Raw genomic sequence first — 23,564 nt, 5'->3', positions numbered from 1 at the left:
GGAGGCTGGATTCTGTGTGCTTCGGCTCACTGTGGGTAGCCCTCGGATGGCAAGTAATTGCTAAATAAATATTTGTTTTAAGAGCGGATCTGCTAGAGAATGGGTGAGTTACAGTTTCCTGAACTGCCTCACAGTTACTGGACACGGGGGACCCGGCCGTAGACACACAATCGTACTCAGGAGTGTGCTGCAATGAGAGCAAGGTAAATCTTGCGTCCACGGGTCGATGTGAAAAGATCTCCCGGATCTACGAAGTGGAAAAAATTAAAGCCAACGTCTCTATGGAATTATCCTACGCACGTAAACAAAACGCACACGCACACACGTGTGGGCCTGAAAGGGAGACGCTGAGGTCTGGAAGTGTAGGCGGCTGGTCGATTTGTGAGATAGAGAATGTGAGAGAGGGGAACACGACCTTTTTAAGAAAAAAAAAAAAAAGAATACTTCCGTGGTGATTTTCTACTGTAAGCACGGATCACTAGGCATCTTTTGGAATTAAGAACTCACCAAATAAATAAAACTGGTTATGCAATTGGGGTAAAATGGGACACGACCATGTCTCAGCTGAAAGCTCAAATAGCCGCTTTCCTAAAACAGCGGGGAAAGGCACGAACAGATTCTCTGCTGCTTTCCTTTATTCTCGCTTTAATGACGCCTCTGTGTCCCTCTGACTTCTCACCGGGCCGCATGGCTTCCCCAGCCTCGAATGCCCATCGAGAGACGTCCCCAGTCACTGCAAGCTATGACAGCCTCCACGACCTCAATTCCCTGGGGCACCTGGGTGGCTCAGTCAGTTAAGCATCTGGGTCATGATCTCACGGTTTGGGGGTTCGAGCCTCGCATTGGGTTTTGTGCTGATAGCTCAGAGGCCGGAGCCTGCTTCAGATTCTGTGTCTCCCTCTCTCTGCCCTTCTCCCGGTGGGATCCCCAGACCAGCAGCAGCAGCAGCATGGGCTGGGAACTTAGTGAGATGCACATTTTCAGGCCCCTTCCCAGACTTTTTCAATCTGAAACTCTGGGGGCAGAGCTAGGCAATCCTTGTTTTAACCAAACCTGCATCAAAACACAGATTACCCACCCCAGGCTGGTGATGAGAACCAGGCTGTGTTGTAAGGTCCCAATGTTCACAGGGACAGGGGCAACCCCTGGGGGTCCCGTCACCACCTTCAGAAACAAATTAGGGAAAAATCACTTCCTCCTTTGAGGCAATTAAGACAAACAAGGAAATGCTTTTCAGTCAGATTTTTTAAGGTGGAAAAAAAGTCCCTCCCCTCCCAGCACCCCCCAAACTAGTCAGTTCTAAAGCAGGCTTGGGGCGGGTGTCCCAGGCGTCAGAGCCCAGGAACAGGGACGGGGAGCCAGGTGGAGAAGAGGGTGGGGCCGGAGAAGTGGCCTCATTCCCAGCTTGAGCAACTCAGTAAGCAAGTTAAGGATCACGGACACCAGCAGAAAGAGAAAACTTAAAAACAAGGAAAGCGGGGCCCCTGGGTGGCTCAGTTGAGCGTCCAACTCTTGATTTTGGCTCAGGTCATGATTTCATGGACCAGGAGATCAAGCCCCCGTGTCGGGCTCTGTGCCAACAGCTCCGAGACTGCTTGAGATCCTCTCTCTCCCTCTCTGCCCCTTCCCTGCTCATTTTCTCTCTCTCTCTCTCTCACTCTCTCTCTCCAACCAAATAAATAAACATTAAAAAAAAGCAAGAAAAGAAAATAGATTGTAATGATATACCTATTGTTTAAGAAGATAGAAGAAAAGCCAAATTAACCACGGCTACCTCCAGACAACAGAGCTGGAGCCCTGGGAGTGAGGGAGGAGCTAGGAGATTTTCACCCTGAACTCTACTGGCTTTCTGTGTTGACCTTTAGCTGCTTATGTGGTTTTCTTCCAAACACTGTGTGTTTTATTTTATACTCAACTGAGTGGCACACCCCCGGTGCCAGGCAGAGAAAGCGCCCAGGACAGCCATCCTGCTGGACCACCCAGTCCGGGTCACGGCCTGGGCACCTGCCCACTACTCGTCTACCCGTGGTGCCCATGTAACTAAATACACCCCGGCCATGCTTGGATCATCCCTAGTGATGTAACCTCGCCACAACCTGACCCAAGCCGGAGGAGAGGCTCCAGCAGGGACCCCCAGCTCTCTTGAGGTCAGAGTGGGGGTCCATGAGCACACAAGTCTCGTCCCCTTCCCTGCCTCCCACGGGTGACCAAAGGAGTAGAGAGGAGGCAGCAGAGCTGCGGGGAACCACAAAGGGACCGCTGGAGGTGGAGACGGATGTGGGACACAGGGGAGGACCCAAGCAGCCCATCAAGACCTTGGGAAAGTCAGCAGTGGCCCAAACGAGAAGGGCGGGGCCAGAAAGAAAGGTGGGCTGGGGGGGGGGGGGGGCACCGAGACCCACCCAGCACACAAGGCCAGACAGGAAGTCCCTGGTGGTCCCAGCGCAGAGCGAGCACGCGACGGTGGGGGCTCGTCCTCATAACACAGGCTGCTGACCCACCACGCACAGCCTGGAAATGAAACCACAGGGACGAACCAGGGCTGCGTGTAGCCCCTGATTCCTCCGCCTGTACCGCAGGGCCATGGGCCCTGAGCCTAGGTTCAGCGGCCCCCCCTTTGCTGGGCCTCTCTCTAACCCTGAGAGGGCCTACTTCATCTTCGACTTAAAATACATCAATTCAGGAAAAGCACGGTCCCTGCATAAGGATGGGTGTTACAGAATGAATGTTCATGTCCCCCCCCAACAATTCATATGTTGAAACCCCAAGACCCAGTGTGACTACATTTGGAGATAGGGCCATTGTGGAAATAATTAAAGTTCCATGTGGCCACAGGGGCGCCCTGATCCAATTGGACAGGTGTCCTCGTAAGAGGAGACACCACGGGGCGGCTGGCTGGCTCAGTCAGTTGAGTGTCCGACTCTTGATTTGGGCTCAGGTCATGATCTCAGGGTCATGGGATCAAGCCCCGAGTCGAGCTCTGTGCTGAGCACAAAGCCTGCGTAGGATTCCCTCTCTCCCTCTGCCTCTCTCCCCTGCTCGCTCGCTCTCTCTCTCTCAAAATGAGTAAACAAACAAGTAAATAAATAGGAGGAGACACCAGAGACCTCACGCTCTCTCTCCACGGAGTGAGGACACAGCAGGGAGGCACCATGTACAAGAAGCCAGGAAGAGAGTCCTTACCAGGAACCAAATCCCCTGACATCTTGATCCTGGATTCCCAGCCTCCAGAACTCGGAGAAACAAATTTCTGTTGTTTAATCCCCACCCCCAGATTCTGGGACTTTTGTTACAGACGGCTGAACAGACTGACCCTACACATGTTCAAGACGAATAAAGTAAATGTAACCCAGTGAATGGCAGAAAATAAACTACTGAAGTAATATGCAGAATTTACCCAGTGCTTAAAAGGATAGGGAAAAGAAAAAAAGGAGAAAGAAAGCGGTGATGGCAGGACCAGGTGACTTATTCTCCCCCTAAGAGGGAATCTCAGGAAGAAAGAACAAAACAAGGCAGGTAGTGTTTCAAAGAGATTAACACAAAAGTGTTTCCTGCAGTAAAAATATACCTAATATAAGTCGAAACGAGCACAGAGAGGAGCTTAGATGTAGGATAGTTGGGGAGGGGGTGTTTTCAATGTCAAGGATGAGACGGGAGATATTTCCAGGTCTCAGCAATACCTAGGTATCAACAAAGACACAAACACAGGCTGGACTCCCACTGATTCCCCTGCAACACTCAATGAGGGGAAAAAAGGGCAAAGGACAGATTGTTGCTCTAATGTGAACACAAAACGCATTTTCTTTTTTCAATTAAAAAATTTTTTTTGATGTTTATTTTTGAGAGAGAGAGAGAGAGAGAGAGCACACACAAGTGTGAGCGGGGGAGGAGCAGAGAGGGAGACACAGAATCCGAAGCAGCTCCAGGCTCCGAGCTGTCAGCCCAGAGCCCCACGTGGGGCTCAAACCCACAGACCACGAAATCATGACCTGAGCCGAAGTCGGACGCCTGTCTGACTGAGCCACCCAGACGTCCCCATGAGACATTCTGAAAAGGCAAGAATTCAAAAGGTGTCTCACGGGTATTAAACCACAACCAAAATCCTTACCACACACAGAGTTCTTGCCAATCAGCAAGAAAGGAAATCTCTTCCTACCGCACGTTCTCCTAGCGTTCACGCCTGGTCTGTGCCGTGGGCCCCACTCTCCACCCACCCCTGATGCCCCGATCTGTCCCCCATGGGAGCACTGGAGTTTGGAGCTCCAGACCGTCCACCTGCCGCGGAGACCTCTTACACGTGTCACACGTCTCAAAGGCCTGCGCACCAGATGGGCCCGGTGCTTCCCCACCTACTGCTCTCCGTGTACCCCTTTGCATCAGTCATCCCCTGCCCCGAGGCTAGAGGCCATCCCAGCTGCCGCCTCCCCTCCACCATCCACATCACACGTCCCTTTCTGCCAGGCAGCTTTTTTGCTCCTTCTCTGCCTCTGAAACCGCCTTTGGACTCCCAGGATTGGTCAGCCCCTGGCTTCACACACCCAGCCAGCCTCATGGCACCCAAATGGATTTGGTACCTAGACCCTTACTGATCTGGTCCCCGTCTCCTCACGGGACCACCCCTCACCTCTCCTACTCACACTCAATCCTACTGCCACATACAGTGCCCGAGAAGTGTCGGGCTCCCTCCTGGCCCCGCGCCTTTGGATGCCTCGCCTGCCACGGCCTCCCTCTGAGTTCCTTGGCACTCAGTTCAAGCCCCCCTCTTGCACGACCCCTATCCTGAACCCCCAGGCCCATTCTGCCCACACCACCCAGTGCACCTGCCGTCAGGGCTCCATCAGATGCCTACCGAGCCGGAGAATTACTTGAGGGCAGAACCGCCCTTGACTTTGGCATCCCTGGTTCCCGGCCAGGGGGAGGGGTTGAATAAGGAGCCACGATCACTGAATGCCTCACGATAGCCTCTTACACCTTTGCCGTTCAGGACACTGTGGACCTGGGCTTTACAAAGCGTGGGGTGCCTCTATGAGGGCAAAGCTTCATACCCTGAAACCTGCTGAGGCGAACGGGTGTTCGCACAGCCTGGCCCCTACGTTTGGGAAATTCTCCGCTCACCCGCCTCGACTGAAAAGCAGCGTGTACAGACTACTTCCTGCTACATTACGGGGAACGGAACTGCCAGATGCTGGCTTTGCGGGCTCCCTGGGCTCCCTGGGTCCGAGTCACCCACGCTGGCTCTGACCCAGGAGCTCGTGATGCAAAATATGGGACTGAGAGGTCTCGCTACGGTGGTAGCAGCAGACGCTGTGTTTCCAGAATCAATGTGCGGCATGGCTTGGGGCATCTCTGCCAGCCTCCCAGCCCCGAGTCCGACACTCAACAGCTCCCAGCGACACGGTGAGGGGTCCTACATTCCTGTAATAAGCGAACGCCTTTTCTTCCCGACTCAGCAGGAAGCGGCTTCTTTGCGACTGACAGCCTGACTGACGAAAGAGATTACTCTCGGAAGCCAAGAGTTTGGCTCTTGGCCACAAAGTGGCCACAAAGTGGTCAAGTGACAAACCCACTCAAGGCCACAGTTACAAATGACGCGTGGTTCTGAAGGGATGAGCACAGCTTTGCGTCTGTCTCCCACAAATGATGCTAGAAGAGGACAGCCACAAGGCACTTGGCGGTGTGGGCAGAAGTGCCACTCCTGGCAATGACCGTCTTGGGCCAGAGGACACTCAGTGGGACGCACACCTGCTGAGCTGTCTCCCCAACAGTCCTGCCTCTTTGCCCTGACACACCCTCAGCAGGCAGCTCCTGGCTCGTCTTCACGCTGCAGGCAAGTGTCAGGTGACCCTGTAAATACGCCGATTTGATACAGTAACTCTCACTTGTGTCTCCTTCAGCTAGGAGTCCACCAGCCTCTCCCGGCCCCCAGCTCCAAGCACCGGGTGGGGCGCGAGGCTCTAGGTGAAGGATGACAAGGCCGGGTGGCCGGTGCAGCGTCACGTTCGGGCGTCAGGGTGAGGTCCGCCCAACGCTGAGCTCTGCACAAGTAAACTCTGCATCGTCCCGAATGCACTACGATGATGTGTTTGCATACTGAGCAGCAGTTTCTCGTACCTCTTACTCGGAGAACGGATTTCTGATCAATTCCCGTCTTTACAATAATCTCACGAGCTGAGTTCATGTGCGGGGGGCCCCCCTCAACCCCACCACCGGGTAGCTGCTCCCCAGCCTCGGCTCTGGGAGGGAAGAGCTGGGTCTTACCTGCCTGCGCAGCCGTGATTAGGGCCGTGTTCCCCTCGCTGTCCTGCCAGTTGACGTCAACGTGGGGGCACTCTGCTAAGACCACAACAGTATCCACAAAGCCGTGGTAGCAGGCGACAATAAGGCCGGTCTAGAAGTGAAGAGGGAAGCGGGTGAGAGGGGCAGAGCCCAAGCATCACCCCTGCAGGCCCCGTGTGCGTGTACCGTCCCCTGGGGGCAGGGAGGGGGGTGGTGGGCGAGCAGTGGTGGGAACAGAGAACCCTGAGTCCAGGTTCTGGGTGGCAGTTTGGAACAACCCAGCCATGTTCTCGTCCTCCAGCGTTAATATTGAGCGCTGACCGTGAGGGAGGCACAGTGCCTGGAAAACACCAGGGACCCAAGACTCCTGCCCTATGTGGTTCGCCTTCTAGCGGGAGGAAAAACAGCAAACTCTACAGCTAACATACGGGTAATGACGGTTAGAAGGTAGATTAGGGTAAGAGAGGCTGTGAGTGCAGGGGGGACGTGGCTCAGTCTCAGGTAGGATGCTCAGAGGTCGGGGGCGGGGGCCTCCCTGGGAAGACGTCATTGGACACAGACGGGAAGGAGGTGAGGGAAGGGGGCCGTGGAGGGGGAACATCCAGCTGGGAGGCCCGCAGGCTGGAGCAGTGAGAACCAGAAGGAGGAAGTCAAGGACGCATCAGGACCACAGAGGCCACCGCACAAGTGCTCAGACCGAGTACCAGCATCCCGGCCGGCCGCTGGTTGGAGATACACTAGGAGACCAGAGTGGAAGCGGGGAGACCAGTTGGGAGGGGGTGTGTAATAAAAATTAAATGATTTGGCTTTTGTCCCCAGTTCCTGGTGCACAGCTCTTAAAACCCTCAGAAACGACTGTTTCTTACACGCAGAAGAGATGATGCACATCGGGGACAGGGCGCTGGTAGCTTCAAAATGGGGGCCAGTCTCTAGAAAGACCACCCACCATGTACGTTGGAGGTCGGATCTCGCCGCTGCTCTGCATCACCCAACCCTACCTCTGTGGGGGGAGCAGGGCTGCAGACCAAGTGCAATCACCGGTAGCCAATGACTGGATGGCTAGAGCAAACCATGTCTGCTTAACGTAAGTTTCATAAAAACTCCTGAACGACAGGGTTTGGGGAGCTTCCGGGTGGGTGGACACATCGAGGGGCTGGGGTGCTGGGTGGGTGGCACACCAGGAAGGGCATGCGATCGCTACACCCTTTCCCACACCCTGCCCTGAGCACCTCTTCCATTCGGCTGTTTCCGACTTTCACCCTTTATGATAAGCCAGGGATAGTCGGTCAAGGGCCTTCCTGAGTTCTGGGAGTTATTCCAGCAAATTATCGAACATAAAGGTGGAGGGCGGGGGAATCCCCAAATTTTATAGCCCGTGGGTGGACACCGGAGTCTGAAAGTGGGGGCAGTCTTGTGGGCCTGCGCCCAAAACCTGTGGGGTCTGTGCTAACTCTGTGTCAGAATTAATTGTTGGAGACCCTGTGGGGGTCAGAGAGCTGGAGAACTGGGATGGAGAAACGACATAGATCTGGTGTCAGAAAAAAAGACGTCCCAGGGGATTCCCGCGCATGCTGGGCAAGCGGTGACGGCGGTCATCCGTGAGCCAGGAAGCATGCCCCCACCAGAACCCGGCCGTGCCGGCACCCTGGTCTCAGATGGCCAAGGCTCCGGAACCGTGAGAAACAACTTCCCGCTGTTGACAAGCCATCCACTTTACAGTATTTTGCTACAGCAGCAGCTGAGCTGAGCTGACCCAACGCTTCGTAACAAAGGAAAACGATCGAAGGCTCCTCACACACGTGGATTCAGCGGCATGTGCAAAAACTCAGCCCAGGGAAAGACGTGTCAATCCGGAGTTAATGATCGCATGATCTGAGCCCCGCCAGCCACACACAACCACCCCACGGGGGATGCAGAGCTTAAGTTTGGAGCCACTCCACGGTGACCCGGCTCTACTGTTGCCAGACTTTTAACAAGAATGCAATTTTTCACGGAACAAGGAGAAGGCATGGGCGCTCCCACCTGCTTATCTCAGTAAGGTCTTAGTTGCTGTCCCAAAAGAGAAGAGCGAATCACAAATGTTACAATCTTTCGTCTTGGAGCCTACCACAGATTTTTTAAATACTGACACCCGTTCTACAATGCCAGGATCTCTATAATGTTGGGACTCTAAGAAAGGCTATTTAATATGCCCCGGCTTCTACGTTCTTTGCACTAAGTCATTCTGTCTACAGAGTGAAATGTTTCACAGTAATTTTAAAGAGAAGAGAGAGCCTGGGTGGCTCAGTCGGTTAAGCATCTGACTTCGGTTCAGGTCATGATCTCACGGTTTGTGAGTTCGAGCCCCGCATCGGGCTCTGTGTTGACAGCTCGGAGCCTGGAGCCTGCTTCAGATTCTATGTCTCATTCTTTCTCTCTCCCTTCCTCGCTCTCTCTCTGTCTCTCTGTCTCTCTCTCTCTCAAAAATAAATAAACATTACTCTGTCTCTCTCTCTCTCTCTCCGTCTCTCTCTCAAAAATAAATAAACATTAAAGAAAAATTTAAAGAGAAGAGAGCACAAGTGATCCCAGGCTTACAAGCTGCTAAAGCTTTCAGCTTCTCTGATAACTAGAGTTCACTGCCACCAACATCCACATCCTCCCACCCACCTTGTCAGCTCACTGCTGCATAAAGGGTCTGGAAAACTTGTGACTCCATTTGGCAAGTGCCAAAATCTCATTTTGAACTTCTTTGGATGGAGGTATTTCTCAAGTGGTCTACAATTTGCAGACTTATAAACAAGGCATGCTGGACACAATGTAACCTCTTCCTTTCTACATGATTGCACAAGAGGCTCACATTTATTACAGAAAAAAAAATCTGAAAACAGAGAAGAAAAAAATTACCCAGACATACACAATCTTACACACACACACACATACACACAATTTTTCTATGCCAAAATAGGATTATCTGCTATTATGTTTCAATGAGGAATATATGAGCAACATCTTTTCAAATCAATAAAAACACTCCGTGTCAACATCTCCAGCAGACACGGAACATTATATTCTAGAACACAGCATAGTAGTATCTAGTATACAATAGCTATTATATATCTACAATAGTATCTACTATATAATAACTATTCATAGTTATTTAATGAATCCTCACTCCTAGATACTGAGATTGATTCCTATTTCTCGCTATTATGAGTAAAATTTGCAATGGAAGTCCCCTGAACCACACCTTCATGCATCTCATTCCTTATGGTCTCAGGAGACATTCTCAGAAGTAGTATTTCTGGACTGTAGTAAAGAGGTATCTTGAAAGCTTTCAACACATATTGAAAACCTGCCCTTCAGAAATATCCCAAAGGGTGTCCACCTTGGCAGTCTGGCCATCCAATGGTTACCTCAGGACTCTGGGTTAAAAGGAGGAATTTCCATCGGCAGATAACAAAGCAATGAATGTTCTCCAGTGCTCCTGTGCACCTGCCTCTTGGTTCAGCTCTCTCTTTTGAGATGCTCACCTCCATTCCTTGTTACCACAACCACTGGGAGGGTCCACTCTGGAACCACAGATCCTTCCAGCCACCTAATGTAAGACTTCCCAAAACGTGCAGCACGCTGCTGCTGGCAGTAGCCTTGGAAATCTTGGCATGACCTTAGGTCAAAAATGAAGAGTATCAGGGGGAAAAATAGACCACTAACTTGGAAGGCTCAGAATAAAATGGTATCAGAAACAGAAGGGATATATCTAGTCTCCCAACAGAGACTGACTTACATTACTATCAAAAACAATTGTCTTTGTTCCCTGCCCCCTGGGAGTCTATCCCATAAGTCTGATATTTCTCTGTGTAAGATTAGTGTTTAACTGCAGGTTAAACTCGGTTTAAACTGGGACCCCTTGGTGCCCCTTGACAGGAACATTGGAGGTACAGTCCTTGGCCACCTCAGACCATGGTTTCCCAAGACCAACCGCAACAAAAGTCTCATCACAAAGGCAAATAAATATTGGAGCACCTGGGTGGCTCAGTCAATGGAGCATCCGACTTCGGCTCAGGTCATGATCTCACGGTTCGTGAGTTCAAGCCCCGCATCAGGCTCTGTGCTGACAGCTCAGAGCCTGGAGCTTGCTTCGGATTCCGTGTCTCCCTCTCTCTCTGCCCCTCCCCAGCTCACTCTCTCTCTCTCTCTCTCTCTCAAAAATAAATAAACGTTTTTTTAAAAAAGGCAGATGAATATTAACCACTTGCTCTAATGACAGAAGCCCATTTGTGGATGGTTCCTAAAGCCACATATAGGATTTTTTTTTAATTATAAGCAAACTGTCCATGAGAATAAAATAATATTATTAAGAAAAAAAATAAGTAAACTACCTACAAGTGGAAGTTCCCATTTGGACATCAGCAGGAAATTCTAGTCCCTCCAAATAGAAGCTTAATTTTGAAGCCAACACACCACAGAAAAGTTGGAAGGACAACAACAAAATGGGTTGAGATGCTTCTGCTTAAAAATTGTAAGGGTTGGTACATGGAAAAAAAACAAATAAACAAATGCAGACCCCATTCCTTGCAGGAAGAAAGGAGGATCTAACACCAGGATATTAGCAGCATCATTTATTATGTTGACAAATAAAGAGGGGGAGGCAGGAAGAAGAAAGGTGATCAACACACACACACAAACATCCAGAAAATGCACAGGAAACATCTAGATGAATTACACCAACGTATTAATGCCCTCTGTAGAAGGAATGGGAATAGAGTGCATGTGATGGTTAAGTTGATGTGTCATAAATTTACATTGTACCCAGGTATCTGGTCAAACATTATTCTAGGTATTTCTGTGAAGGAGGTTTTTTGTTTTTTGGGGTTTTTCGTTTGTTTCTTTGTTTTTAATGAGACTAACATTTAAACACACAAATATACACACATCTACATAGTTATACGTAATTGTTATATAATTACATATAGCTAAATAGATACATATCTGTGTGTGTATCTAGCTATACATACATATAGAGAGACACGCATAGATATATAGATATCTCCAGGTACACACAGAGATTCTGTTGGTCTATTTCTCTGGAGACTCCAGAATAATTCAAGATAGGTGTGGGAAAGGAACACTTTGAAAGAACTGCTTTTTATTCTTTTTATTCTTTATTTTTCTGCACAGTTCACATTCTTTGTTTTACTTTGTTTACATTTATTTATTTACTTTTAAGAGAGAAAGAGAGCACGAGCAGGGGAGGGACAGAGAGAGAAGGAGACAGAGAATCCCAAGCAGGCTCTGTGCTGTCAGCACAGAGCCCGATGCTGGGCTCAAACCCACAAACCGTGAGGTCGTGACCTGAGCCAAAATCGAGAGTTGAACATTTAACATTTAACCAACTGAGCCACCCAGGCACCCCCCCCTCCTCTTTTTTGTTATGTTTGTACAGCTCACATTCTTTAAAACAAAGTTGTATTTGTGAGGAACTTACACGATTTTAATTCACAATGAAAAACAAGTACAAGTAATGATGTTTACATTCATAACATTCTCATTAGGAAATACAGTTTTATAACTACCACTGTAAACAGTCAAGGAAAGAACCATCTGTGAGGAGGAGAGGAGGGGCAGCGGGCAGACGAAGCAGGAGATGACAAACAGCCAAGTGAAGAGACCGGGACACCAAGAAGCCCATAGAAATCCCACAGCTGTATGGTACAAAAGTAGGTACAGTAATTATCCTGATCATCCAGAGGGAAAAGGTTATTGCCCATGTTCTGATGCAAGAACAAAATTCCATCATTCATAGTACAACCGTTTAAAGTTTGGTACCAAGAGAATTAGCTAGAGTTACTCGAAAACCCATGTCTATAAAACACCTCTCTCCGTTCTCTACCACGATACCACCGACAGGAAGCAGGAAATGTTTATGCAGCTTTAGGAAAAAACTTAAGAAACTCAGTCGTCTAAAGATATGCTGTTATTTCTAGAAGATGCCATGAGTTACGGCTAGCATGGGTGTGATTCGTTGGGCATACTGTGTTTGGCACAGTTTCAACAATCTTATTTATGATTAATGGGCGCCATGATGAAAAAGTAAATCCCAGGATGGGAATTTGATCTACGTCGGTCACTGCCGTGTCCTCAGCTCTAAGAACGATGCCGAGCTGTTACGTACTTGTTGAACAAATAAATGAATACTAGGAATTTTAGTGAACAGCTTCTTCCCAGAGGGTAAATGGATGCGGCCTTTGTGCTACCACATTTTGATGGCAAGGGCATGGCCAGGACCCTCTGGACAGCGGGCAGTGTCTGCCATCAGCCTTCTGCTGCTCCCACCTTGGCCCATGCCCTTACACACGCGCTTGGAAGGCAAAAAAATCCAGCAACGATCACCCTCACATTGCCTGAGCCTGCAGGCTTTAAATATTTCTCACCAAACTATCACTTTGTAAAACGTTGCTTTTGTGTTTCGCACCTCGTAAAACATTTGCAGCTTCGGGGAGGAGATGTTTCACTCTAAGAAGCGGTTCCTGCTCCCTTGAGACATGCTCGCAATTGGGATGGCTGATTAGGTCGAGGGAGCAGTTGGGGGATGGTCAGGAAAATCCATACTCTCGGGGGAAGCGCTGTTTGCACGCCTGGAAGTCTGTCACACAGACGTTAATAAAACAGATGCTAGGCTGGCCGTCTAGAACTAAAATCACATGGGGCGCCTGGGTGGCTCAGTCGGTTAAGCGTCCGTCTTCGGCTCAGGTCTTGATCTCACGGCTCGTGAGTTCGAGCCCCGCGTCGGGCTCTGTGCTGACCGCTCAGAGCCTGGAGCCTGTTTCGGATTCTGTGTCTCCCTCTCTCTCTCTGACCCTCCCCTGTTCATGCTCTGTCTCTCTCTGTCTCAAAAGTAAATAAACGTTTAAAAAAAATTAAAAAAAAAATTAAAAAAAAATCACAACAAAGTGTCCCTTTGTTAACGTCCAAGATGATGTGAATTAAAATCAAGGGCCTAAGAATAGCCCACTGCAGGGTGGAGGTGGGAATCCAGGATAAAAATAAATCAGACCACTGGCTGCAGCAAAGACAATGGCCTGAGAAAAGAGAGGTCCCTGCGAGGGACGGGTTCCTGGTTCAGCCCCACACAGTAGAGCAGGCACACTCGGACCTGTGCAAGCAGAAGACTGACACAGACGGTCTACTCTGAGAGTCCTGTGAAAACACCTCCTTCCCATCTAATTAACCTATTCTCTCAACGAGGTTCCCAAAGGAAGGGGCTGGGTATTCTATAAAAGTCTTCCCCTGACACCAGTCCATTATTTCCATATATTATGGAGAGAAGGTGAGTGATGAAGCGACAAGCCCAGCCCCACAGGCAGGAATGCTTTCCACACCCGGAACACGGAAGGGGGATGGGAGAGGTCTGTGCACCTGCACGTCAGGGAATCCTTGACCTGAGCCATCTTGTAGAGACGCCCGATGGTGCATGTCAAATGGCACCGTTCCTCTTAAATTCTTCATTAAACTAAGAAACGGTTGTGGCTCGAGGCAAACCCTGCCCACCTGTGTTAGGGGAGTTGCATCAACTCAACCGCCCAGGCAGCAAACTTCCTCTCTGAAGTGTCTCCCCAAGAATGCACGTTAGCGTGCAATTTCTAAGATACAACATCTATTTTCCTTTAAAGACACACACTTGTAAGACTTCCTAGGTGTGATTTTTCAGTATCTGGAGCCGGATCACTTCCTCCGATGTGTTGTCAGAAGTTTGGAGGGTAAAGAGATGTCCAGGTCTGGTGGAAAGGGGTTGGGGGTGACCACCTGGCCAGCAGGCAGGTCCCAAGGGCACCTCCCACTGCAGAATGTAAGCCCAGCACCTCTCAGAAGGCAGTTCACAGGAACGAGCACCATGGAACATTCCGTGTACAGCGCGTGCAAACACACGCTTCCTGAGGGCCTACTTGTGTCAGTCACAGTTCAACACTGGGGGACGCAAGGGAACCAGGCAGAAATCAGCATAGCCCCTGACAATCGACTTGTGCACAGACAGCCCCTACACCCAGCAACAATCTCCGGGATGTATGCAAGAGTGTTCCTTGTAGACTAATTCCAAATACTGAGAAAAGTAAAATAGAAAGTCAGTAATGTAACAAACACCCTCGTCACTCAGCTACATTAACAAAGGCTAAGATTCTGTCATAATGGCTTCACATTCCTGTGAGAAGTCAACATTCCAGAAGGAGCTGACATTCCTTTTGTATCCTTCCTCCCCAGAGGCAACCAGTTTCTGCGCTGATATGTATCCTGACTTGCCTTTTGAATTTTTATTACCAATGCATGTGTCCATAAGCAATAGGTTAAATATAGAGTTGTTAGTTTGTATTTTAAATATTTACAGAAAAGTTGTATTTCCATGGATATACGAGCACGCACCCTGATTTCCTCGGCGCTAGATGTGACATGTATCATCTTCAAACACGGGTCTCTCGTCGGTCATTTATACCCCCAAACTGGCAGACATTTCAAGTGGTTCCAAAGTTCCTCAACTGTAAATATGGAGCACTGAGTGAAAACCTTGGTCTGTATCTCCTCATGCACACCAGCCAGAGCTCTACCTTGGAATCGGCATCTAGAAGTCAGGGTTTCTCGACTACAGCACCACTTACATTCAGGCCCTGTAGCCGTGTATTGTGAGAGGTGAGCCATGCACTGAAGGATGTTGAACTGCATCCCTGGCCGCTACTCACTAAATGCCAGTAGCACCCTTCACCCCCAATCAATGACAACCCAAAATGTCTCCAGACATTGCCAAATACCCCCCAGCCCGGGGAGGGGAGGGCAAAATCATCCCCAGGCAAGAAATACCTATATACATAGACTACATGGGGGCAGAATCTGCCAAAATCCTCCCCAAAGTGGTTGTAATGACTTAAATGCCGCCACCGGTATATCCAAGTTCATTCTTCACCAATATCTTCATTCTCACCAATATCCAATACTGTAAGCGATACCAACTTTTCTTTTTTCTTTTTCTTTTTTTTTAAGTTTACTTATTTATTTTGAAAGGGGGGAGGGGAAGGGGCAGAGAGAGAGAGGGACAGAAAAATACCAAGCAGGCTCCATGATGCCAGCGTAGAGCCCGATACGGGGCTCGAACTCACGAACCATGAGATCAAGACCTGAGCTAAAACCAAGAGTCGGGGTGGTCAGCTGAATGAGTCACCCAGGTTCCCCCCAACTTTTCTTCTTCACCAATTTTAGCTTGGGTTCCCAACTGCCAGATTGAAGGTCTTCCACACGTTTATTGGTCATCTGCTTTTCCTCTCCAGTGAAGGACTGATTTACACTCTTGGCCATTTCCTACCGGCTTCTCTTCCTTATTGATCAGTCTGAGTTCTTTATAGGTTCAGAGTCATCACTGTCCAAGAGAAATATAACAGGAGCCACAAATATAAGCCACATATTAATTGTAAATGTCCTGGTGGCCACATTCAGAAAGGCAAAAAGAGACAGGGGCTATTCATCTTAAATATGCATTTTACTTAACCGAACATATCCCAAATACGTTATGCGTTTAACACATGATCAACATTAAAAATTTTGATGAGATATTAGTGAGACCTAAGTCTTGACGGGAAGCCCCGAGTCACACTGAAATTGCCAGAAATGAGTTTTTTGCTGCATCTCCTAGAAAGGGGCACAGGAAATTGTCGTTGACAGTTGTTGACTCAACATTGTCAGCGCTATCAATAATAAAGTGAAAGCACTGAGAGTCCAGCAGAAAAACGAGTGGTTGGAAGCTTGCCACCTAGGGTGTTTTGCTGTCCCAAGTAACCTTCAGCATTCCTCAAAATGTCCTGATGGGGGCACCTGGGTGGCTCAGTCAGTTGAGCGTCCGACTTCGGCTCGGGTCCTGATCTCGCGGTCCGTGAGTTCGAGCCCCGCGTCGGGCTCTGTGTGGACAGCTCGGAGCCTGGAGCCTGCTTGGGATTCTGTGTCTCCCTTCCTCCCTGCTCCTCCCCTGTTTGCACTCTGTCTCTCTCTCCCCCAAAATAAACAAACATTACAAAAATAAAATAAAAACATAAAACGCCCAGATGGGCATCTTTCATCCTCTTTTCCTGTCATCTACATGTGGAAGGCCCACACTCACCCACGTGTGGGTGACAGTCCATGAGGGAATTGGTAAGGTACACAATAAAACCTTGAAAAACAAAACAAAACACAAAACAAGGGCAATGCAGTTGTGGGAGTCCCTGGAGCTGTCCCCACACTGTCTCCTCGTCTTGCCAGAACCATTTTGGTAGAACTGCACGTACCCATGGTTCTAGAAGTCCGACTCAACCGATCTTGCTTTAGGTAACAAGGCGTAAGTGAAATGCATTTGTTACTTCCAGACAGAAGTTTCAGGACACAGGGCATCAGGGGCCACATTCCCTTCTTTGTGTGTTGACGCTCCCTGAAATTCAGAGACGGGACGTCTCTCAGCCTGGGCCTGGGCGAGGGCTTGGAGAGCCGAGTCCCACCGCCACCTCCAGCCAACCCAGAAGAGCACGAATGAGCGAATGAGAGGTGAATCTTTGTTATTTTAATTTTTTTAACGTTTATTTTTTTGAGAGACAGAGAGCCCGCGCCTGCGAGTGTGAGGGGGGGAAGGGCAGAGAGAGAGGGAGACACAGAACTCGAAGCAGGCTGAGAGCACAGAGCCCGACACAGGGCTCGAACTCATGAACCGTGAGATCACGACCTGAGCTGAAGTCAGACACTTAGCCAACTGAGCCACCCGGGCGCCCCGAACCTTTGTTATTTTAAATCCCAGAGACTCGGGGTTGTTCTTTACCACAGCAAACACACCATATCCAAACATGACCTACAAACCCATGCACAGTGAACATGTCCACATGCACACTTATACATGTGTCAGTAGTTTTACTATTTATTTTTTCCTTGGGAAAAACCGTCCTTTATTGTCAGATTATGTCTTTGCTACTTGACTGGGTATAAGCCGTACTTTCACTTACAATATGATGGAGATAGAGTTTATGATGATATGTCTAATTTCTGTCTCAGCTTGCAGAATAAAAGCCGGGTAACTACGTCGTGCCACATGATCCAAAACCACTTACACAAGGCCCGTCCTCCCGCCTTTAACCACTGGTCCACGCGGTGCCATAAACGGTACCTGAGCGCCTGCGCGTGCCGCTACCGGGGCTTCTGACCTCTCACGCGGCCACACAAAGTCCCCAGGGCCGGCCTTCGCCGCTACCCTGACTCAGTTCGCCATGCCTCCAAGCCTTTGCACCTGCGGTGGCCTCCGCCCGGGACACCTTCCTCCCGCTCACAGCCACCGTCGCCTGGTCTCCCAGGCACACGTCCGATCCTCTGCCCGTCTTGGGCCAGCCCCCCCCACACCCATCTGCTCGCGCTCTCACTGGGCTGCCTGGCACACAGCACTCCCCACCGGAAGCGAGCTCCAAGCCGAGAAGCACCGCATCCTTCTGACTCTGTTCCCCCCGTGCCCGACGTCCGCAAGACACTCCGAAAGCATGTGTTGAATGAATGAAACGCCCCTGGATTGTTTCAGTACCTCCCAGCTCACATATGCTCAGGTGACTCTCAGCTGAGGCACTCCCACGTGGTGACAAGCTCCTGAGCTTTTTAACTTCCTAACGCATCCAAGCAAGGAAATTACCTGAGGTCCCAGGGAACCTCAAAGAACGCAGTTCCCTTTAGAGTGGTAAATAGCACTCTAGGCCGATGCCGCCACATCTGGAGCTGAGTCACCCAGCCGTGAAAGCAACAGCCGAACGCAAAGAAGTCGAAAGCAGGTTCAAGAATTCCACCGTGAGGGACTCACTTCAAGGGGAACAACGGTCTGTCAGGAGCTCTGCATAAAGATCTGTAACTACAAAAGCCTGAAAACGGCCCAAATCCACATCAAGGGATGATGGGCTAATTTGACACCGGCTGTGGGACACTCTGTCGCCCCCAACAGGAATGAGGTTGGAATGCAGGAGCCTCAAGGGAAGGCACGGGTGAAAAGTAACAGTAAGCACGGGTCAGGACAGGGCATGTGATACAACCTCTTCCGGGGGGTCCTGCTAAAACGTGGACGTGACTCCTGGAATGTCTATGTTCATTAAAGATCTTTTATTTTGGGGGCGCCTGGGTGGCTCAGTCAGTTGAGCGTCCGACTGTGGCTCAGGTCATGATCTAAAGGCTCGTGAGTTCGAGCCCTGCATCAGGCTCTGTGCTGACCGCTCAGAGCCTGGGGCCTGCTTCGGATTCTGTGTCTCCCTCTCTCTCTGCCCCTCACCCACTCCCATGCTCTCTCTGTCTCTCAAAAATGAATAAACTTTAAAAAAAAAAAAGAGATCTTTTACTTTTCTGAGAGGAGATAAAAGAAATTTAACTGGCCTCCTTGAAGGCACATATTGTAAGAAGGAGGCTTAGACGTTTTATGACATATTTTGGATTTGGTTCAAAGTCCTCTCAAGGCACACACATATTTTTTAAGTACACAAATAAAGTTATTCTGGCAATGGGGTTCCAGGTTATGTTTATATTTTTATTCATGCTTTCTTGCATCAACTAAAGAGATGCCTAATAAATTGTTTTAAATCAGGAAACCAAAACGAACATTACTATGGCTCAAATGGATAAAATATAACTGGAAAACTCTTTCAGAGTCAGGGCTCATGCCTTGGGATGAGGAACAGACAAATCCAAAGTTGTCATAGTTCAAAACAATTTCCCTTTAGACTGAATGTTGCAAACCACGTGAATTATTACCACTCCAAACCTCTAGTTTGGACTTAGAATTTTAGTACAGTAGTCATTTTAGGAAATGACTTTGTTCAACTCAAGCCTTTCTTTAAATCCACTATACACATATCATGCCCAGTATATGTATTATATATTATATATGTATCAGGCTTGTCTAATTTCCCCAATAATGGCAATGGTTTTCACACAGTCATCTTACATTCCGTGAGAGAAAACCAGGCCCGGTTCCCTAGAGATGCCCTGCCGGCAGCGACCTTCCATCATAATGACGTGTTCCTCTTGCCACTTATCCCCAAGTTTTTATGACAGATCCACAAAGCTCCAGAGAGAACTTTAAGTGGGGAGAAGGACTAGAAGGGCAACACACACAAAACAGAATGGCACAGAGACCACCCTGCCAGCGGGGAAGGGTTCTGTGTGCCGCAACCCCACAGAAGCGGGCCCCCCAAGCCCCCGTCGGGCCGTCAGACCACAGCCCAGGCCCAGCTGCAGCCTCATGCACGATCCTGAGTCAGAACCGCTCAATACCTGAGCCACAGACACTGGCAGCGGATGCGAATGCCGACTGTTCTTCCGGCCACTGTATTTTGAGATGATGTTACGTGGCATCAGATGAACACTGGTGAGTCACAGGGGTAGGCTCTAAACACACACACACGCATAACCTTCTGCGGCCCGCACACACGAGCAACTTATGTTTCCCCACCGTAAGACCTGGATTCTTGAACCAAGGTTGAATATACATTTATACAAAGAAGTATATAATTATACTAGGACTTCCTTAATAACCAACCATTAAAGTCTACTCGATATTATGCTACGTACGGGGAGATATAATTAATGCCACAAAACAGCTAAGTAAATCTGGGCTTACATCAGAACTCACTATATTCTCAGAAGACATGAACACAATGCTATTTCTTCCTTTCCTCAAAAATGTTCTCCTTTTGGGGCTGGGTGGCTCAGTCCGTTGAGCATCCGACTTCGGCTCAGGGCTCAGGTCATGATCTCACGGCTCGTGAGTTCGAGCCCCACGTCGGACTCTGTGTTGACAGCTCAGAACCCGGAGCTTGCTTCGGATTCTGTGTCTCCCTCTCTGCCCCTAACCCACTCGCATTCTGTCTCTGTCTCTCTCAAAAATAAATAAACGTTAAAAAAAATTTTTTTTAATGTTCTCCTTTTGAAATTAGGGGGGAAAAAAGAGTTAAAGAAAATTCTTCTATTATATAATCTTACACGTTATCAAGATCAATAAAACTGGGGTATATGAAGGATTTTTGCCATGAAGAAAGTCTTAAATCATAACGTAAAAATGAAAAAAATACATACTTTAATAAGGTATATGTTTTATCATATACTTTTAATAAGATTAATACATCGGTCTATAAAATGATCAACAATGCATTAAAAGAAAATTAAAAGCAAATGCACTAAAATTTCCATCGTGATTGATTCTAGATTGTTCTAGATCTAGACGTTATAGGTGATTTCTTTTTCCTTAGACTCTTCTGTAGTAAAAAAGCCCATTTTTACTACAGTGAACACTTACTTCTATTTACTAATCAGAAAATGAGAAATGTTTAATGAAGAAAAAATTCTGATATATCTTCCCAGTCTCCTGCTCATTCGATTTCATAAGCAAACCTGTGGACTGGGAGGAACTGGTAGGAAAGAGACCTGGTGCTTATCCCTTTCTGGGAAGAGGTGAAAAAGGGTAGAAATACATTTGCCATCAAGCAAGCAATCCATACATGAAAAACGAATCGACCCTTTCGGGACCTATGGGTTACCGTCCGCTTACTTTCTCGCAAAAACACTCCACTAAGTTTCAAGAAAGGAATCCAAGTGGCCCATTCCATCCTCGACTGGAACGCTTGCTGGGTATTCAGCCTAGTCTGCCAAGCATTCCTCCCTCCAAAGCTCTACCCAGCTGGCCTGCGGTGGGCGCCCGGACACCACTGCGTTCTCCTCGTGATACATAAAACTCTACGCTTTGTAGGGGGCAATTTTGTTCACAAATACTGAGTCTGTAATGTACAAATACTGGCTTGGGTCACACAGAGTGTGGCATAACACAGTACAGTACCAACCAACCAATGGAGAATAAACACCTTGGCTAATTATTCCCCCAGACAACCTATTTACTGTGTTCTGATTGGTTTAGGTTCAACCCTGGCCACTCAGAAGGCGGTTCCGGGACCAGCAGCAGCATCCGGATGGCTGGTCAGGACCGCGGAACCTTAGGCACCAGTCCAGACCTGGTGAATCAGAGCGCGCATTTCACAACCCCCAGCTGGGCCATAGGACAAAAAGTGTGAGGCGTCCTGCAAGCAGCACGCGGCTCTCAGATGGACATGATGATGGCCGTCACTGCACCTGGGAACCCAAGGTACAGACTTCGGTCACCCCTCTTGGGTGGCCGGAAATATAGCTCAGCTTGCTTTTCCTGTGCATTTTTGTTTTGATTGATTTTATTTTATTCTGATTTCCCGTTAATTTTTATCTTATTTTTTAATTCATCTTTCATGGATCTGATTCTGATTTTCCCTCCTCCTGGCCCAGGTGCCTCCAGCATCTTCTCACACGCCAACTAATTGATCCTGCCTGCCCCCCCCCCCCCCCCCCGGTCCTTGATCCTTCACTCTGAGCCATCCCTGGTCACAGGCTGAGATGGAGGGGTCACAGACAGAAGCTGAGATTGCAAGATTTTATGGTTTCTGTTTGCCTTAGAGATCTAGGGGCACGAGACCTACGATGGTGTAACAAAAAACAAATCCAGTAGGTCACCGTGCTTTCAGAACACTCGTTCGTCGACCCGTGAGTATTTGGTCACCATCCGACAAGCTTATACTAATGATCGCATATGCCTGGCTGGGTGTTGAGAAGGCAAAGGTGAACTCTGAAATCAGACAGTCCTTCCCCAAGGGGACAGCCAGTCTAGGGACGCATACAGGGAAGTAAACAACAGTTCTGGGGCCTGCCCAGTGGGCTGCAAGAGGACAAGGGAACAAAACCAGTTGGGGGAAGGACGTTAGCATCCCCCTGGCTGAGCCAAACAAAGGCAGGGGGCCCAGTGGTGCCAGGGAGGGTGGGGAAGATGTCCCAAGTGCTGGACAAGCATGTGCAAAAGGCTGGGGGCTGACAGCACCTGGGGCATTCGGGAAATCATGAAGGGCTGGCGTAGAGGGCCAAAGAGCCAGAGTCGTGTCCGAAGCTAGGGAGAACCAAGCAAGGTCTGAGGCAGGGAGCATCAGGAACAGATGCGCCTCCCGAAAACCTACCTCTCAGGTGAGAGGTAGGGTGGAAGAGGAGAGCTTTGCCATTTTCTTCTATTTTCAAAATATTCGTTAAATATGTGCGCCCCCCACCCCGACTTTTCAAACTGATTTGGCAACTCCTTCATGATCTAAGATGTAATTGAAACTGACATCTGTCTGTCTGACTCATATCTGTCAGGGCTGCTGGCTTCAACAGAACATTCCGGGCTCTGGGAGGCCTGTTCTCCAGGTGTTCATTAATGTCTTCTAACTTGACTTTTTTTTTTTTAATGTAAAAATTTAAATTATAACCTTTTCCAAATGTGAAGGTTCTTGATATCATTAGTCATCAGGGAAATGCAAATCAAACCCACACTGAAACACCACCATACACCCACCAGAACGGCTAAAATTAAAAAGACAATACCAAATGCTGGTGAGGGTGCGGAACTCTCGTGTTCCCAGCAGGTGGGCGTGTAAAATGGAAAAACCGTATTTGAAAACTGGCAGTTTCTAATAAAACTCACCACACGCCTACCTTATGACCTAGCAATTCCACTCACAGGTTTATTCCCGGGAGAAAGAAAGTCTATATCCACATAAAGACGTGCATAAGAATGTTTGGAGCAGTTTTATTCATAACAGCCAAAAATTGCAAACAACCCAAATATTCATCCTCAAAAGACTGGATAAGGAAACTGCTATACTCAAGTTTAGGAATACCACTCAGCAAAAAAGAACAAAATTCTGATACGTGCAACACCAGCAATAGGTCTCAAACACACTGTGTCCAATGAAATAACGTCAGACGTAACAAATTAGATGCTGTTTGATTCTATTTAATGAAACCCAAGGACAGGCAAAATTAATCGATGGTGATAAAAAAACAGTAAAGGGGATTATTGGAAGGAGTAGGAGAGAACTTTTCAGGGTAATGGAAACATCCTACATCTCAATTGGGGTAATATTTATATGCATATATTTGTCAGAATTCGCTCACTGTACCTTTAAGAGTTATGCATTTCTCTGTGTGTAAATTATATCTCATGAAGGACTGATGGCACAAAAAAAAAAAACTGAGCCAAAGATATACAAACGGCCAAAACCACAGTGAGATACCCCACATCTGCTAGGATGCCTATAATCAAGAAAAACAGAAAACATCAAGTATTGGCGAGGATGTGGGGAAACTGGACCCCGTGGGCACCACTGGTCGGAAGGTAAAATAGTGCCACACTGTGGAACAGTTTGGTGGCTCCTCGGAAAGCTAAACACGGGGTG

The 23,564-nt window shown here is 48.5% G+C and overlaps 1 protein-coding gene and 1 long non-coding RNA gene across 3 annotated transcripts in view; one reads left to right on the top strand and one right to left on the bottom strand.

Moving 5' to 3' along the window:
- The window catches only part of ANKRD33B (ankyrin repeat domain 33B), an 86,729-nt gene that overhangs the window by 29,759 nt on the left and 33,406 nt on the right, over positions 1-23,564 (bottom strand). For both annotated transcript variants that reach the window (XM_060634361.3, XM_060634360.3), the window contains exon 2: positions 6,259-6,388. In XM_060634361.3, coding sequence (XP_060490344.1) covers positions 6,259-6,388 — 130 coding nt within the window. The remainder of the gene's footprint in view (positions 1-6,258; positions 6,389-23,564) is intronic.
- Positions 6,401-21,433, top strand: LOC144615913 (uncharacterized). The gene is made up of 3 exons (XR_013554616.2): positions 6,401-6,706; positions 7,096-7,360; positions 21,191-21,433. It is a non-coding gene; the product is annotated as an uncharacterized LOC144615913 (long non-coding RNA).

This window comes from Panthera onca, chromosome A1, assembly GCF_046562875.1.
Source record: "Panthera onca isolate mPanOnc1 chromosome A1, mPanOnc1 haplotype 2, whole genome shotgun sequence".
Taxonomy (NCBI): Eukaryota; Metazoa; Chordata; class Mammalia; order Carnivora; family Felidae; genus Panthera; species Panthera onca.
This window is presented reverse-complemented; position numbering and strand designations above follow the sequence as displayed.